At 48.2% G+C, this 18,356-nt stretch overlaps 1 protein-coding gene across 1 annotated transcript; it reads right to left on the reverse strand.

Moving 5' to 3' along the window:
• Positions 1-4,717: 4,717 nt before the first annotated feature.
• LOC114021157 (C-type lectin domain family 2 member D-like) lies at positions 4,718-8,362 on the reverse strand. The gene is made up of 4 exons (XM_043528535.1): positions 8,317-8,362; positions 6,939-7,063; positions 5,795-5,898; positions 4,718-4,868 (listed from the first exon to the last, which is right to left on the reverse strand). The coding sequence occupies exons 1-4, from the start codon at positions 8,360-8,362 to the stop codon at positions 4,718-4,720; spliced, it is 426 nt and encodes a 141-aa protein (XP_043384470.1).
• Between the last annotated feature and the right edge of the window lie 9,994 nt (positions 8,363-18,356).

The following is an 18,356-nucleotide window of genomic DNA, read 5'->3' on the forward strand; positions in this document are numbered from 1 at the left end:
TATGGAGGACTGCGTGGTAGTGCAAGTTCTCTCTTTAAGAGTAAGGGGGGTCCCTGGTCTTGTTTGTTAACCAAGAGGCTCTGTGGCAAAGCATGTGAAAGAGCCAGACCACAAGGTCAGTGAGTTGTCTCTCTCCACCATAGGGAGCAGCCTCTTTTCTCTCTCTGTGTTTTGGGTTCTTGTGTTATCATTCTCAATTCTAAGAAACAAAATAGTGTTACATTGCAACCTTCCAGCAAGAGTAGTTACGTTATCTAATTTCTCTGTGTATATGCTGTGAACACGCCTTCATCCATAATTTAACATAAAAGACCCCTTCAGACCTTCATGCACCTGAAAGCAACAAGAAAGGGCTCACATTCAATATACTCCCCTCTGCATTTACTTAATTGTTACAAGTCACCTTTAAGTGTCACTTTCACATCATGCAGAAAAGCCACAGAAATTTCCCTTCAAATTCTACAGAATCAGATTCTCCCCCTTTCTACTCTCAGTTGTGCTGAGTATAAGGCATATTATTTGCTGCTTTATTGCACCCAGACATTACCATGCACTTCACTGAGATGCTTTTATTAAGTTTTCCAGGGTCCTAGTCAGAGAGGTCAGGCCAGAGTTGCTCTAAATGCCTCTGACTAAGATTCTGCCAGAGCAGAGGGCACCATTTACCTTGAGAACTTCTGGTTTCACTTGAAACAAATTCTGCATAAGGCACCATACAGTAGCACAGCAAGTAATCTTAGATCCTGCAAGAGTTCTCCACACTCTTGCTATGACTGGTAAGCAAGCCTATTACCATTATTCCTTAAAGCACTGAGGAGTACACTATCGTTAGGTCCTCAGTCCTTCTAAACCTCGGGTGCTTCAACACTCCCTGCTCTGAGACAGAAGGATGAAAGAAAGGACAGGCTTACAGTTAAAACACTCAACTGGAACGAGGAGATCCAAATTCTATTACCACAGATTTTTAAAATGTCCCTTATTTGGTACCTCCACTTCTGGCTTCACACCAAGATGCAGCTGGGTGTGTTTTCCAGGGGCAGTGACCCTCCACAGGTGCCACCGAAATTAGTGAGAGCTATAGGGTGCTCAGCACTCTTGAAAACCAAGCCACTTGCTTAGCTTCTCAATCTATACAGACACCAAACTTTAGGTTCCTATTTTTGAAAAGCTTGGCCTAGATATAGTCTCAACTCTGATTGTCTATAGCAGCAGCAGCACCTAGTGGTCATGCGGTAAGTGTTACTGGCTACAGTATTAAATTATTATTTCTATAGCCAGAGGTGAAAGTAAATCTAAAGACTTACCAGTACGGGGGCCTGACTCCAGACCCCCGGAAAAGGTGGGGCCTCAGGTGGAAGGGGCAGGGTTTGGGGGTCAGCCTTCCCTGGTCAGCCCACCCTGGGGCGCTGCCCGTCCTGTGCCACCAGGGGCTCCGGTGGCAATTTAAAGGGCCCGAGGCTCCGGCTGCTCCTGCTACAGGGAGCCCCGGGCCCTTTTAAATTACCGGTCCCTGGGGCAGCTGCCCCTTTTGCCCCCCGCCCCTCCGGTTGGCGTCCCTGGCAGCGCTTTAACGTCGGCTGTGTACGGGCCGGTCCCGGTGGCCACCTCTTACCTTCACCTGTGTCTATAGCCCACAAAGTGCTATCGTTAGTTGATAACAGTATCAAATGCACACAACAAGAACATATTGTAAGTTGTTTGTTTGTTAGCTAGTTACCCCTTCCTGTATTACCTTCCTGTTCCCCAAACTGAATCCTGTTTTCTAAACTCTTTAATCTCTGTGTATTATTCTTCTGTCTTCTTTGGTATACACAACTCGTCCCAATTTACTGTCATCTGGAAATGTTAGCATGTCGTTTCTTCCCCCTCCCATATTCCTCATATATTAATAGACCTACTTTCTAGAATTGGTTGAAATTATTTTTTTAAACACAAAAACAGCTTTGACAAAAACAAAAATGTTTCCTGTGGAAATTTGTCAGTTTATATAGATAAATATAGATAAAGAGTTTCATTTCAGTTTTGCAGGTTCTCTTTTTCATTGGAAAAGGAGAGAAAAGAAAATGACAATCTTTTTTCATTTAAAAAAATAAACTTGCCCCCAACTTTTCAAGTGGAAAAAGGTAAAAAAATGGCAGGGGGAAAAACTGAAGAGAAAATTAGCTGTGAATATTGTAAAAGGTCCTGAAAGCTTTTGAATAAAATTTAAAGTTTTCATTTATTCAATAATATTTGCAAAAAAGTTAAAATATTGACCAGTCCTGTTACTGTCTATGGGCTAGATTTGAAGTCAATGAGAGTCGATTTCTACAAGAGTTGGGTCAGGCCCTATCTTAGGTTTCTCTGTAGATCTTCCCAGATATATTAGATTTGCATCCAAGGCTTATATATACACATTTGTGAAAGCCCTTCACATTTCCCTTGGCCCATTTTGATTATTAACTCATTCTGCTCTTAAATTTTCCCCTAAAATCCATAACAGACTGAACATATTTATGTTTGGTTGCTTCCACCCTCCTTTCCTATTCCCAGGATGCAGCCTATCTACACCAAAAGATATATAAATAAAATTAGAGTAACAGAAGAGGCCACTTTATCTAATATGACCTCCTACATAACCCTTGAGATAGCAACTCCTGCATTTAGTGCAAATTATTTAGCACGATGGTCCCTCAAATTACTGTATGGAAAGTCTTTGTTATTCAGTACCCCCAGAATCATGTCTAATTCCCTTTCCCTCCCTCCCCACCCCCGCCCAGCCAGCTGCCAAAGGGACCTGAATGCAAATTTTGCCCCTGGAACTCGTTGCCACAAAAGAACAAATGCTATTGGCTTTCTAACAAGTGACAATGGTGAGCAATGGTACTTGTTCAAAGAATTCCCAATTCCGACAACCAGGAGGACATGGCAAACAAAAGAAAATGGTGCTTTTAAAACTGCAACTAGAGATCATACACAAACTGCCACAGCAACATCACTGGTTACTCGAATTAAAGGTTAGAACAAGCGTGGCTGACGTTGTAGTGTGGATGGGCACTCGCTGAGCAGCTGCTGCACCCTTCCAGACCTTCCCTCACTCTCTGTCATCACTGACTGACCTCCAATAGTGACGTATGTGGCAGCATATGGCCTCCTGCCACTGCTCTCTCAGGAAGCCTATGTAATAGCCAACAGACCTTGGTTGTTGGCGGGCAGGATCGAACCTGGGACTTCTGGAGCTTAGTGCATGAAGGTCTACCGCATGATCTAAAAGCCAATGGCTGTTAGCTAAGGCTGTAGAACAGACTCATTAACTCTCTCTCGAAGTGGTGTTGGTGCCACCAGATGGGACAGAACACCACACCCAGGAGGTATGTGAGTTACACCTACATCACGCACCCTGCTCACCATCCCAAGTGCCAGCCCACATCCCAGCCCCGGTCTTTTCTGATTCCACAGCCGAGGGCCAATTCCCATCTTCCTCCCCACTCACCATTCGGAAAGCTGCACCTCTCCTGGCTTCACAGTGCCCATACTACAGGGCTGTCAGCAAACGATGCAGACAGGGCCAGAAACGGGAAGCGAGGCCACCACAGCTTGAATGGGGTTAGGTAAGAAGGAGGCAGCCAGGATTTTTGTGTTCACAGGCATGTGGATGGGTGGGTGGGGGACAGGGAACCCAGTCATGGATAGTTCAGCATTGTCAGTCTGCCTGTCTGCGGCAACCTCCCTCTCCTCTCTAGCCCCTGTGACACCCCGACTAACTGCCAGGTGGTTTCCCCTTCCCCCGGCTCTGCCAGAAGCATCCTCCTTTGCTTCTTCAGACCCCCGTGGGGTCTTGGACTAACTGCCGTGCTGTTCCAGTTCCCTGCTCAGTAGAGGACCTACACTTTCTTTCATTTTTCCCTTGTTCCTAATGTATTTAAAGAACCTTTTCTTATTGCCTTTTATGTTCCTTGCTAGGTGTAACTCATTTTGTGCCGTAGTCTTTCTGATTTTATTCCCTAGATGCTTGTGCTGTTCTTTTCTATCACCCTTAGCAATTTGTCCATGTTTCCACTTTGTGTAGGATTCCTTTTGGATTTTCAGACCATTAAAGAGCTCCTGATGGAGCCACATTGGCCTCTCACTCTTCTTTCTGTCTTGCCTTCACATCAGGATAGTTTGCAGTTGTGTGTTTAATACTGAACCTTGTAGAGTCAGTTACGCCTCAACACAATTAGTGGAGAAAAAAATGAAGTTAAAATTAATTTTGTACCTTAACTTTCTGTCACTGGGAAGGGAGAAAAGCCACTGCACTTGTCCCTTGCACCTGCTCCATTTTCATTTTGGCTGGCATTTTCTGTCTCCGCCTTCTGGCTCCCTGGCAGCACTTGATCCAGGCGGTTGGCTTATACAGGAGGACTAGGTCTTGTCTTAGGGCGATGCAGTCATTTCAAAGACGGACATCAAATGGGAGGTCTTGGAGCAGAGTCCTTGTAGGGGTGGAGAACTGGAACAAGTGGGATTAAACTGAGCCAAAGGGAAAATACCATTAAGCCCTCAGGAACATGCCGTTATGGAGAATCATGTCCACAACGCAAGGGCTGGGTGCCCCTTGGTTTGGACTGTGTACAGCCAGGAATGGACAAAGTCCTGGGGACGTTCCTGAAGTAATAGAGATCCAGCCTCCATCATCTTCAGATAGTAGTAGATGGGCCCCCTAATAAAACTTCTCCAGGTCCAGTTCCCATGAGTCTCAAACTTTTAACTCCACAATGCATCCCTTCCCCAGCGTATAGACATCAGGTTTGCTGCAGATCCAGTGTCTCCATTTCATACACCTTGAGCTGCCAAACCAGTTCTCATCCATCAGAAAAGCACATTTGCCTCCTCCTCTTCTTGGAAACCTGCAACAGAGACACCAGGGGATGGGAGTCAGGAAGGGGCTGGGCATTTCCCATCGGTCACATACACAGGGCAGGTCCGTCAGGGGAGTGGCTGCATGCAGACATTAGCCCATCTCAGACTCCGTTGCAGAAGGAAAGGTGGTGGGGCTGAAAGATGATAGCTGGGGCTTCCAGAGAAGTCTTTATGCTGGTAGATATTTGGCACGACTTGCTCACTACTCAGCTTTGCCTGACACTCTTACCTAGACCCAACTTTCTCTCCAGGCCCATTCAGCTCAAAGGGGAGAGAATCTACAAGCCTCTCACATGGCAGAGAGCAGCAGGTCTCTGTGGAGAAGAGTTTGATACGATGCTCCCCAGGCAGCTGGGGGACTGTCAGAGAGTGCCACAAGCCTGTTTCAAACCCCACAGGGCTGTCAGGACAGACTGTCAGTGAAATGAGATTTCTCTCTAGCACCTTCCCAGGGAGAGACCCTCAAGTTACCCCAACAGTGCAGAAGTGACCCTGTTCATCTCCATACTATGCATTTTACAAAGAGTAAAGGGGTCTAACTTCCACCCGGACAGCCCACTAGAGAAGGGAGTTCTGGTTAATGTCTCCCCCAATGGAGCAGCAGCCTTTTCCATGCCCAAAACTGTGCTGTACTGCAAACTCCTTGGGGCAGGAACCATCTTTCTGTTCTGCGTTTCTACATTGCCTGGCACAATGGGGCCCTGCCCTAGGGGCACTACGATGACAAATAATAAATAACAACACTTCCCTGGGGCCTCAAAGGCTGCTGGCATATTGATTTTAATCAGTGAAACATACATATTACAAATAAGAACAAAGGACTTGGGTAGATGAGGAGTTATTGGTCTGCTGGTAGCACAGCAGACACCTGTGATCTAACATGGAGAACGTTACTAGAGGGAAAGGGACTCACCGGTTGTCGAATTTGGTGCCATTGGGCCATCTCCAGGCCTGGCCTGGCTTCCTCTGGAGGCTGATCCAACGGTCAAGGAAGCCCTTATAGCACAGCAGGAAATCCTGAAAAATAAGACAAGCCAGGTTATATTTAGGCCCCAGGCTGTGATGCTCATCTGCTCCTCTGGCTCTGTGTGGAACCCACTTAGAAGTCCAGGTTTCAATGAGCCACCCATAGTTTGCCAGCTGAGAGCCCCAGGTCCGATGACACCAGCCCAGCCCACACAGGGGGGAGGCTGAGAACAAGGCCCAGTCTGACCATCCATCTGTGGGTCATGAAGACAGGACTATGCAACAGCAACAGTTCTCCCCTCCACAGGCCCCGCTCTAGGTTTGGTAGGGGGGGCTGGTAGCTCTGCTCCTCTGACAGTGGTCTCAGCCAGTGAACCAATCATTGGCTGAGAATCCCAGTTTGATGGAAGTCCCATCAGACTGGGACCTGCAATAGGGAGCCTGGAGACAAGTGCAGGAGGTGTGTGTGGGGTGTGTGTGTGGAGGACTGCATAGATAGCCTCCATCTCCCTCCACAATCAGTATTAACATGGCCCCTTTGTCTTATCCCTAGCCCCTACCCTTCTCCTCTCCCCTCTGGGGCTGGGCAGCGATTTGGCTTTGCTGGCACCTCAGCCCTCCTTACCAGGCTCCTTCCCAGCAGCATTGCACATAGCACCCCGCTCTCAGCCAGACAGGTGGTGGCTGCTCTGAGGAAGGGCGAGCTTACTCCCTGCACAGCCCAAGACCCTTAGTGCTTCCCCCGGCAGGGACACGGAGCCGCCACCCTGTGGAGTCAGTGGCTGTGGTGAGCTGCAGAGGCAGGTTTGACAGGCAGCCCACAGGACAGGAGCTGACCGGGCCGGCCCAGCCCTACCGAGAGGGTTCCTCCCACCTGGGGCTCTGGGAAAGAGGAGGGGGGCTGGGAGTGAGTGATCCCAGACTGTGAGCCCAGCTCTAGCCAGGGTTGGGATTCGGCCACCAGGAACTCTCTCAGGTTTCCCAGCATGAGAGGCAACAGGGCAGTTTGTGGGACTCTGGGGCTGAGCCCAGCCCGATTCCAGCCCTGCCAAGCCCAGTCTGTTGGGATAAAACATCTGCCGCTCTCTCACCTTTTCCTGGTCGCTGTCGATCCCAGCCAGGGAGGCGTTGAGTGCAGAGCAGTGGCTCCGGCTGTTGTTCCAGTTCCCTTCAGTCTCTGAGAAATAATAGCATTTCCCTTGGTACCCGATCCAGCCTTTAGAACATAAGAACATAACAACATAAAAATGTTCATGCTGGGTCAAACCGAAGGTCCATCTAGCCCAATATCCTGTCTTTGGACAGTGGCCGGTGCCAGGTGCTTCAGAGGGAGTGAACAGAACAGGGGCAATTATTGAGTGATCCATTCAGTCCCAGCATCTGGCTTAGGGACACCCAGAGCATGGAGTTGCATCTTTGACCATCTTGGCTAATAGCCAGCGATGGACCAGTCTTCCAGGAACTTATCTAATTCTTTTTGAACTCTGTTATAGTTTTGGCCTTCACAACATTCCCTGGCGAGGAGTTCCACAGGTTGACTATGTGTTGTGTGAAGAAATATTTCCTTACGTTTGTTTTAAACCTGCTGCCTATTCATTTAATCAGGTGACCCCTAGTTCCTGTGTTGTGTGAAGAGGTAAATAACACTTTCTTATTCACTTTCTCCATATCGTACATTATTTTATAGACCTCTATCATATCCCCCCTTTGTCGTCTCTTTTCTAAGATGAAAAGTCCCAGTCTTCTTAATCTCTCCTCATACGGAAGCTGTTCCATACCCCTAATCATTTCCGTTGCCCTTCTCTGTACCTCTTCCAATTCTAATATATCTTTTTTTGGAAATGGGGCAACCAGAACTGCATGCGGTATTCAAGGTGTGGGTCTATAATAGATTTATATAGCAGCACTGTGATATTTTCTGTCTTTATTATCAATCTCTTTCCTAACATTCCTAGTGCCTAACATTCTATTAGCTTTTTCGACTGCTGCACATTGAGTGGATGTTTTCAGAGAACTAGCCACGATGACTTTAAGATCTCTTTCTTGAATGGTAACAGCTAATTCAGAACCCATCATTTTATATGTATAGTTGGGATTGTGTTTTCCAATGTGCATTACTTTGCACTTTTCAACATTGATTTCATCTGCCATTTTGTTGCCCAGCCACCCAGTTTTGTGAGATCCCTTTGTAACTCGTTGCAGTCAGCTTTGGACTTAACTATCTTGAGTAATTTTGTATCAGCTGCAAACTTTTCCATCTTACTGTTTATCCTTTTTTCCTTTTTCCAGGTCATTTTTGAATATGTTAAACAGCACTAGTCTCAGTACACATCCTTGTGGGACCCTGCTATTTATCTCTCTCCACTTTGAAAACTGACCATTTATTTCTACCCTTTACTTCCTATCTTTTAACCAAGCTACTGATGCATGAGAGGACCTTCCCTCTTATCCCTTGACTGCTTACTTTACTTTGGTATGGGACCCTGTCAAAGGTTTTCTTAACGTCCAAGTACATGGTGTCATCCTTGCCAGCATGCTTTCACCCTCAAAGAATTCTCACAGATTGAAAAGGCATGGTTTCCCTTTACAAGGGCATGTTTGACTCTTTTCAACATCCTGCGTTCATCTATGTGTCTGATAGTTCTGTCACATTAGCTATCTGCCAGTCATCTGGTGCAAACAGCCTACGTACCATAGTTAGTGGGTCTGTAATTTCATATTTGAGTTCTTTCAGAACTCCTAGGGGAATACCATCTGGTCCTGGTGACTTATTACTGTTTAATTTATCCGTTTGTTCTACAAACTCCTCTACTGACATCTCAATCCAGGACAGTTCCTCAGATTTGACACCTAAGAAGAATGACTCAGGAGTGGACATCTCCCTCATATCCTCTACAGTGAAGACTGAAAGCAAAGAATTAATTTAGTGTCTCTGCAACAGCTTTGTCTTCCTTGAATACTCCTTTAGTACCTTGATTGTCCTGTGGCTGGATTGTTTGGCAGGCTTCCTGCTTCTGATGTACTTAAACACATTTTTGCTGTTAGTTTTTGTGTCTTTTGCTAGTTGCTCTTCAAATTCTTTTTGGCCTGACTTACTATACTTTTACATTTGACTTGCCAGAGTTTATGCTCCTTTCTATTTTCCTCAGTAGGATTTTTTAAAGGATGCCTTTTTGCCTCTAGCTGCCTCTTTTACTCTGTCTGTTTAGCCATGATGGCCTTTTGGAGATTTTTTTGGTCCTCTTACTGTTTTGTTTTTATTTGGGGTATACATTTAGTTTGAGCAACTGTTATGGTGTTTTTAAATAGTTGCCTTGCAGCTTGCAGGCATTTCATCTTGCGACTGTTCCTTTTAATTTCTGTTTAACTAGCTTCCTCATTTTTGTGTAGCTCCCCTTTTTGAAGTTAAATGGTGGGCTTCATTATTATCTCCCACTCCCCACTCTCCTGATGTGTGGCTGATGTGATTAGGTCCTATGACGGTGTCCCTTGAATAGATATGTGGACAGAGTTGGCAACGGGCTTTGTTGCAAGGATAGGTTCCTGGGTTAGTGTTTTTGTTGTGTGGTGTGTGGTTGCTGGTGAGTATTTGCTTCAGGTTGGGGGGCTGTCTGTAAGTGAGGACTGGCCTGTCTCCCAAGATCTCTGAGAGTGAGGGATCGTCCTTCAGGATAGGTTGTAGATCCTTGATGATGCGCTGGGAGGTTTTAGCTGGTCGCAATTATTCAACAAAAAAACTTCAAAAACAGACTCCAACGAGAAACAGCAGAACTGGAATTAATCTGCAAACTGGACACCTTTAAATTAGGCTTGAATAAAGACTGGGAGTAGATGAGTCATAACACTAAGTAAAAACTATTTCCCCATGCTAATTTTCCCCCTACTGTTACTCACACCTTCTTGTCAACTGTTTGAAATGAGCCATTCTAATTTTCAGTACAAAAGTTTTTTTCTCCTGCTGATAATAGCCCACCTTAATCGATTGGTCTTGTTAGAGCTGGTTTGGCAAACCCCATTTTCTCTGTATATATCTTCCTACTGTATTTTCCACTCCATGCATCTGATGAAGTGGGCTTTAGTCCACGAAAGCTTATGCTCAAATAAATTTGTTAGTCTTTAAGGTGCCACAAGTCCTCCTCATTCTTTCTGCATTGCAGTGACATCTAGTGGCCAGTTAGGGTAACCCTAAGTGGAGGACACAAACCACTTCAATAAGTGCAATAAATACTGAATTTCTAGAGCACTTTTCATCCCAAAAGATTTAACAAACTACGTATATGGGGAGCTGGTAGTGACCCCCTGTGGTTAGGATCCATAACACTTTCCACTGTAAAATGTTCTTGTGACTCTTTTGAGAAGCTCTTGCACTTCCATTGTTTGCAGCAGGTCTTTGAAATATGGCAGGGAGCTCTTGGGATGGAGGAAGTGGCTTTTCTTTGGCCCGTGAAATTTCATTCGGGTTCTGCTGAGATGTGAACTGTGGAAGAGTCGCCATTTCCCTTCTTGCTCATGATACTCAGGAAAGCTTTGTAGCATAAAAAAATAGTAACATGAAGGAAGTCGGTCTGGAAGAGCGGGGCTCTGTCTGTGGGGGACACGCTGGCAGTTAGTCAGGGATGTGGGGGGAGGGTCTGGAAGAGTGGGGCTCTGTCTGTGGGGGACACGCTGGCAGTTAGTCAGGGGCATGGGGGGAGGGTCTGGAAGAGCGGGGCTCTGTCTGTGGGGGACAGACTGGCAGTTAGTCAGGGATGTGGGGGGAGGGTCTGGAAGAGCGGGGCTCTGTCTGTGGGGGGACAGACTGGCAGTTAGTCAGGGGCATGGGGGGAGGGTCTGGAAGAGCGGGGCTCTGTCTGTGGGGGGACAGTCTGGCAGTTAGTCAGGAATGTGGGGGGAGGGTCTGGAAGAGCGGGGCTCTGTCTGTGGGGGGACAGACTGGCAGTTAGGCAGGGGCGTGGGGGAAGGGTCTGGAAGAGCGGGGCTCTGTCTGTGGGGGGACAGACTGGCAGTTAGAGATGTGGGGGAGGGTCTGGAAGAGCGGGGCTCTGTGTGTGGGGGGACAGACGGGCAGTTAGTCAGGGGTGTGGGGGAGGGTCTGGAAGAGCGGGGCTCTGTCTGTGGGGAACAGACTGGCAGTTCGTCAGGGACGTGGGGGAGGGTCTGGAAGAGCGGGGCTCTGTCTGTGGGGGGCAGACTGGCAGTTAGTCAGGGATGTGGGGGGAGGGTCTGGAAGAGGGGGGCTCTGTCTGTGGGGGGACAGACTGGCAGTTAGTCAGGGACGTGGGGGAGGGTCTGGAAGAGCGGGGCTCTGTCTGTGGGGGGACAGACTGGGAGTTACTCAGGGACGTGGGGTATTTGTTGTAAAAGGTTCTGGAAGAGTCAGGGCAGTTAGTGTGTATGTGGGCTGGGGAACAGAGTGGTATTTAGTCAGGGTCACAGGTGGGGGGATGGTCTGGAAGAGCGGGGCTCTGTCTGTGGGGGGCAGACTGGCAGTTAGAGATGTGGGGGAGGGTCTGGAAGAGCGGGGCTCTGTCTGTGGGGGACAGACTGGCAGTTAGTCAGGGACGTGGGGGGAGGGTCTGGAAGAGCGGGGCTCTGTCTGTGGGGGACAGACTGGCAGTTACTCAGGGACGTGGGGTATTTGTTGTAAAAGGTTCTGGAAGAGTCAGGGCAGTTAATGTGTATGTGGGCTGCGGGACAGAGTGGTATTTACTCAGGGTCACAGGTGGGGGGAGGGTCTGGAAGAGCTGGGGTCTGTCTGTGGGGGGTTGGGGGTGGGGGGGACAGACTGGTGGTTGGGTGTCCCAGTGGCTGAGGTGAAGGAAGCTGCCGGAAGAGCCACTTTCTATGGGGCTGGGCGAGACAGCGGCAGTCAGTCAGAGATGTGAAGGGGGAAGGTTGTGGCAGAGCCGGGGTCTGTTAGTGGGGGACGGGCATGTTCTCAGCAGGGGTGCGCTGGGGGGATGTGTGGAAGGTTTTGCAACACTGGGTCAGTTAGCGATGGAGGAACAGACCCTTAGCTAAAGGGAGACACAAAATGGGTCATGGCGGAAGGTTCCAGCACAGCAGGGTCTGTCTGTGGTAGGGGGACAGGCTGGCTGGTGGGAAATGGCAGTGACTAGGGGTGAGGGGCCGTGGAAGGTTCTGGAAGACCCAGAGCGGTTGGTGTGGGTTTGAGGTGGATAGACAGACAGGTGTTTAGTCACGGACTTGGGAGTGGTGGAAGGTTCTGGAAGCCCCAGGGTTTCTCTGAGGAGATGGGGGCAGACTGGCAGTTATATAAGGATGTGAAGTTGGGGTTCTGGCAGGTCTGCGGCAGGTAGTTTTAGGGACCAACCGATGTCCCAGGGAGATGCGGGAAGGCTGTGGAAGAACCAGGGTCTGGCAGTGAGGGGCAGGCATGTTTTCAGCAGGGATGAGTTGGGGTCTGGGAGGAAGGTTTGTTCAGACAGAGCCTGGCACAGTGGGGTCCTGGTCCATGCCTAGGGGCCCTAGGTGCTGCAGTGACACAAATAATTACTAATGTTCATACTAGGTCAGCTAGTGATGTGGGGACCAGACTGCCTGCCAGAGAGACATGGGGCTGGTTATTGTGGAGGTTTTGGTAGAGCTGGGGGGTCTGTGTGAGGGGGTACAGAGGCAAAACAGTTACTCAGGATATAGCGGTGGATGGGGTCTGAGGCTCTGGAAGAACCAGGGCAATTAATATATGTGGGGGTGCGGGGAACAGTCAGTAGGGGTGACATTGCTGGGGTATGTTCTGGAAAAGCCAAAGTCAGATAGTGAATGGGAAACAATTTTGGGGTGGGGGTGGGGATGGAGGGTTAGGGATGGCAGGTTCAGAGCTGGGACAGCCAGTAAGTAGCAAGGGCAGGCAGGACACCAATCGATCAGTTATCACATGGGAAGCTCTGGCAATTCACATGCTCAGGGTCTAAGTGATTGCTATATATGGGGTCAGAAAGGAATTTTCCCCCATGTGAGACTGGTAGGGACTTGCCAGGTGGGGTTGCCTTCTTCTACAGCATGGGGTGTGGGTTACTTTTCAGGATTATCTGGGAGTGTCTCACTTAATTATTTCCCTGCCAGTGCGGGGGACTCGGGCACTGGTGTACCTGGATCCCTCCTGTTCTCTGTCTGTGGCACATAATATTCTAGTCTCTTGAGGGCTGTAACACTTTGGTCTTTGCAATATTTTCAGTTGTTGTGTGTTGTGTGCAGGTGCTGGGTGGTGTTCGTGACCTGTGATATACAGGAGGTCAGACTGGATGATCTGGCGGTGCATTCTGGCCTTGAACTCTCTATGATCTGTGAGGGGAAGACAGACTGCAAGTTTGTCCAGGACATCACAGGAGCCTGGGGGAGCTGACTGGGATGTTTACAGCAGACCGTGGAAGTTAATTGAGAGGACAAACTGGGAGTGGAAGGGAAATTTTTGTCACACCTGGAGTAGTTAGTGGGGAGGGGCAGATCAGACTGGCAGTTACTCAAGGGTATTGCAGGGTCAGGTAGTTTGTGGCAGAGCTGAGGGCTGGGTAGACAGACCGGCATCTTAGTTCAGCCCCTTCCACTCACTGTGAGGTGTTCCCTCCACCTCTCAGCCCAGCACATAAATCCCAGTTATCTCCCTCGGACCTAGGATGCCTGCCCTTCAGGCTGTGGTGACCCTCCCTCCCTTCCCCTCTACCAGCTCTGCATCATTAGGTGACCTCTCTGCCTCCCGCAGTACGTGAACGGCCCAGCCAAGAAAGGCAGCTAAAGAGCAGGTCTCTGAACGGTGAGTGGGGAGGGCAGATGGGAACTGGCTTTTGGCTGTGAGGTCAGATCGGGGCTGGGATCTGGAATGGTGTTTGGACTGGGCAGCCAGGTGTGCAGTGCGGAGTCCTTGAGAAAGCAGGGGGACGTGACTGTATACAGCCATGTAGGTCACCGCTGGGGCCCAGTCAGGGACATCAGAAAGCGTGAGGGAAGGGCCAGGAAGAGGGTGGCAGCTGGTCAGTCAGGGCCTGTCATAAATACAAAGGGAAGGGTAAACACCTTTAAATCCCTCCTAGCCAGAGGAAAAACCCTTTCACCTGTAAAGGGTTAAGAAGCTAAGATAACCTTGCTGCCACCTGACCAAAATGACCAATGAGGACAAGATACTTTCAAAGCTGGAGGAAACAAAGGGGTCTCTCTGTGTGATGCTTTTGCCGGGACCAGGGCAGGAATGCAGGTCAGAACTCCTGTAAAGAGTTAGTAAGCAATCTAGTTAGATATGCGTTAGATTCTGTTTTGTTTAAATGGCTGATAAAAGAAGTTGTGCTGAATGGAATGTATATTCCTGTTTGTGTCTTTTTGTAACTTAAGGTTTTGCCTAGAGGGATTCTCTATGTTTTGAATCTAATTACCCTGTAAGGTATTTACTATCCTGATTTTACAGAGGTGATTCTTTTACTTTTTCTTAAATTAAATTTCTCTTTTAAGAACCTGATTGCTTTTTCATTGTTCTTAAGATCCAAGGGTTTGGGTCTGTGTTCACCTATGTAAATTGGTGAGGATTTTTATCAAGCCTTCCCCAGGAAAGGGGGTGTAGGGGGTTTTGGGGGGATTTTGGGGGGAAAGACGTTTCCAAGTGGGCTCTTTCCTGGTTATATTTTGTTAGATGCTTGGTGGTGGCAGCAATAAGGACCAAGGACAAAAGGTAAAATAGTTTGTACCTTGGGGAAGTTTTAACCTAAGCTGGTAAGAATAAGCTTAGGGGGTCTTTCATGCAGGTTCCCACATCTGTACCCTAGAGATCAGGGTGGGGAAGGAACCTTGACAGGGCCCATCTACACTGCACCTTCCACCATGCTTGTGCTCGTATTTTACTTATGAGTTAATGAGGTTGTTATGGTGGTTTGTGTATGAACTTCTAGAGTGGGGGAGAATGGGGGACCCTGGTATGGGAAGAGGGGGGAAATGGCAGTATGGGAACAGGATAATGTGGGGCACAGTATCCCCCATTCTCCTGCCATGGCATGGGCTCTATGGTATGGGGGTGGGGGTATGGGAGACACAGAATCTGTGGCATGGGGGAAGGAGGGAGTGGGGGGACATACAGGGCTCCTAGCATGAGGGATTGTGGGGTGGTTGCAGTCCCTGAAATAGAGGAGATGGGAAGGGGCACACAGGGAGATTGTGGGGGGAATGGAGGGATGAAAGGAGCCCCTGGTTTGTGCAGTGAGCTTAGACTACAGAAGCCAAATGTGAGACCCTCTAGTTTACCATTCTTCCTAATTCTGGGTCACTAGGATTTGTGAATTCTTTGCTGAACAGTCATCCTGGCTCTGACTGCAAGTCTTACTTTCTTCAGAAAGCTGGTAGCACTTATTCCTATATGGAAACCAGTCCTATAGGCAGAGTTTGCACCTAGATCCCTCTGAAGGAAAAGTGAGTGTGGGGGTGTCACTAATTGTTCTTGGTTTACTGAATAACAACAATCACTTACCTTAAAGTAACATGAGGAGCAGTCACACAAATTAACCTGGACTGGATGCAAGAATTAATAGGTGAAGTTCCATAGCCTGTGTTATGTAGGAAATCAGATTAGGTGATCAAAGTGGTCCCTTCTGGCTTAAAACCCCCCACAAAGCTATAAATATTCTAAACAGGATGTTTCACTATTATTGTTTTGCTGTAGAAAGGCTGCATATGAAGAATAGGTGTGGGAGCAACCATGGATACAGAGATTTTCTATTTATGGAAATTGTAGAGTGTTCTGAGATCCATAAGGACAAAATATATAGAAATACATTTCCATACTGGTGTATGTATTCTATGCTATTATTCACACCTGTGATGATAAAGAAATAGTAAAAGTAATTCAATACTAAAATCTATAGCCACCCATGCTTATCCTGTCTGGACACTAGATGTCGTTGCTGCTGCTCCAGACAGTCGCTGCTCAGTGTATTTAAGTATCGAAGATGAAGTGAGCTGTAGCTCATGAAAGCTTATGCTCAAATAAATTGGTTAGTCTCTAAGGTGCCACCAGTACTCCTCTTCTTTTTGTATTTATGTAGTGACTCAAACGGGATTGACAGGGCAGAGAGATGGTGACCTATTAGCCATTAGAAATGAGCTAGTTTAGAGGTGGCCCATCCCTGGATAGCTGTTCAGGAGCTCACTTGGGAGGAAGCTTGTTAATAGAGAAGTTTTACAGCAGTTGGAAGGTACCAGTAGCCCGAGATACTTGCTTAGTAACTCTTGCCCTGCCCCACTTCCATGCAGTCCAAAACCATCTCTTATCCCTGGCATATGCTCCCCACATGACCTGCCTTCACACTGCCAGAACCCTCCCAGTTCTCAGTCACGCACTCCCTGCTGCCAGAAACCCTCACTGATCTGTTATACACTCAATGTGAGTTATCTGGTAGCACCCATGGGAATCATATGGGAATAACTGGCAGACAGCCAGACTGCAGGCCGGCAGTAGTGGGAAGAGTGGGAGAGAAGGAGGGAATCTGCTGTCAGGTTGTCAGTTTCTACATCTATAAAATGGAGAGATACCTGCCCACCTCATAGGGACCTTGAGGATTAATTCGTTTTTATAAAATGCTTTATATTCCTCAGATGGGATATATGTACTGAGTATTAAAATATTTATCAATATTCAGTGCTTCAAAAATCAGAAGTACGAAGTAGTATCATTCTACCTTGGAGTGGGTATCTAGGGTCTCATCTTGGGCTGGAGATTTAACCACGTAACCTGCTTCATCTTGCATCTTCTAGTTCTGGGTTTTATCTTCTGGCAAGTGACTAGAAGCACTAGCAGGACGTGTAGTGAGATTGTCCAAGATAGGGCACAGAGCTGCACAGTGGAAGTGATGACGCCTCCATAACGGTCTGCACAGAGAAACCACACAGGAAGCTTAGATGCTGCCATGGACACAAGTAGAAAGGTAATAATCAATGTGTTAAGTCGACTAGACCTCTCAGAACTTTAAGATGCAGGAAAATGATATTGTTATCATAGTGCTTAGGTGTCCTGGTCACGAACCAGGACCCCATGGGGCTAGGTGCTGTACAACAGAACAAAAAGGACAGTCCCTGCCCCAAAGTACTCTCAATCACAGTATAAGACTCTCATGGATCCACAGGATAAGCATTGTATCCCCTGCTTTTGAACAGTCTCTTGGAGGAACCCCTTTAGTGTGCCAGACTCCCAAGGGGTCTCACTCTTTCTTCACGGTAGAACACATGCTGCCTCACAGCCTTCTAAGACTGAATTTCTGGGTCTTTCCACCATGAGCTCTGCTCATAGGTGCCGACTCCAGGGCAGGAGCACCCATGGGAAAAAAAATAGCAGTTGCTTAGCACCCACTGGCAGCCAGGCTCCTCCTCTCCCCCCAGCGCCTCCTGCCCGCCGGTAGCTCCACTGATCAACTCCTCCCCCTCCCTCCCAGTGCCTCCTGCACACCGCGGAACAGATGTTCTGCGGTGTGCAGGAGGCGCTGGGAGGGAGGAAGAGGAGTGGAGATGGAGTGTGCTCAGGGGAGGGGGCAGGAAGAGGCGGCCTCCCCCCCCCGGCTAAAGAGGAAGTCGGCGCCTATGGCTCTGCTCAATGAGTCCAACTGAGATAGAATGCTGGTGAGGGACTTGTACACTCGTCAGGGACTAATGCACCCCAGCCGGTATTTACAGTAACACCCCAAACAGCATTTTGAAAACAACAGGATTTATTAGTTAGTTGGAACACAGCATGGGAAGTCCTTAGGTTAGCGGAGAAGTAAAGGTTAAAGCACAGTCCATTCTGGTCAAGTCACAATTCACCAGCCAAGCTCTAGTGAGCTCCCTTTTTAGGCTCTCTCTGACTTCCTTAGTCAGTCCTAGGAGAGAGAGCTTCAAGTTTCTTCCAGAACTCACACTTATTTCCTGCTGGACATGTTTGTCCTTTGTTCTCCAGGCAGGGCCATGCTGAGTTCAAAGCCCACCTGGCCGGAGCTTCCCACTGTTGTGTTGATTCAGGAGACTTTGGAGCTTGCATTGTCTCTGTGGGCCTCTTGTTGATCTGGGTCAGTTTCAGTTGGTTCCTTAAGGACTTTATTCATTCCACACAGCCAGGGAGGTGACCCATACACCTACGTCTCTTAGCCTGCTCTGAGAGCAAACTTAATTCTGCTCTACCGCACCTCACCCAGGGTAACAATGCAAAGTAGAGGGGGTAACTGGAAATTCCCTGAAGATTCCATCTGCACTAAGTATGCTCCAGCCCTTCAGAGCCCCTATGTGCTGACCAGCCTGCATATGCACAGTGCTCGAATTATGGGGGGGCCCTTAATGAAAGTAAACTCTCTCACCTGTAAACCCCCACCTTCTGTCCCTGCCTCCTCCCCTACCCCTAACTGTCTCTACCTGCCCCTACTATTTAATGCCCCACTTTCTGCCCCTGCCTTCCCTATTCCTAATTGCCCCTGCCTCCCCTATCCATTACCCACACTTTCTGTCCCTGTCTCCTCCACCACTCATAATTCCCCCTTCTGCACCAA

This window comes from Chelonia mydas, chromosome 14 (assembly GCF_015237465.2).
Source record: "Chelonia mydas isolate rCheMyd1 chromosome 14, rCheMyd1.pri.v2, whole genome shotgun sequence".
NCBI classification, from domain to species: domain Eukaryota; kingdom Metazoa; phylum Chordata; order Testudines; family Cheloniidae; genus Chelonia; species Chelonia mydas.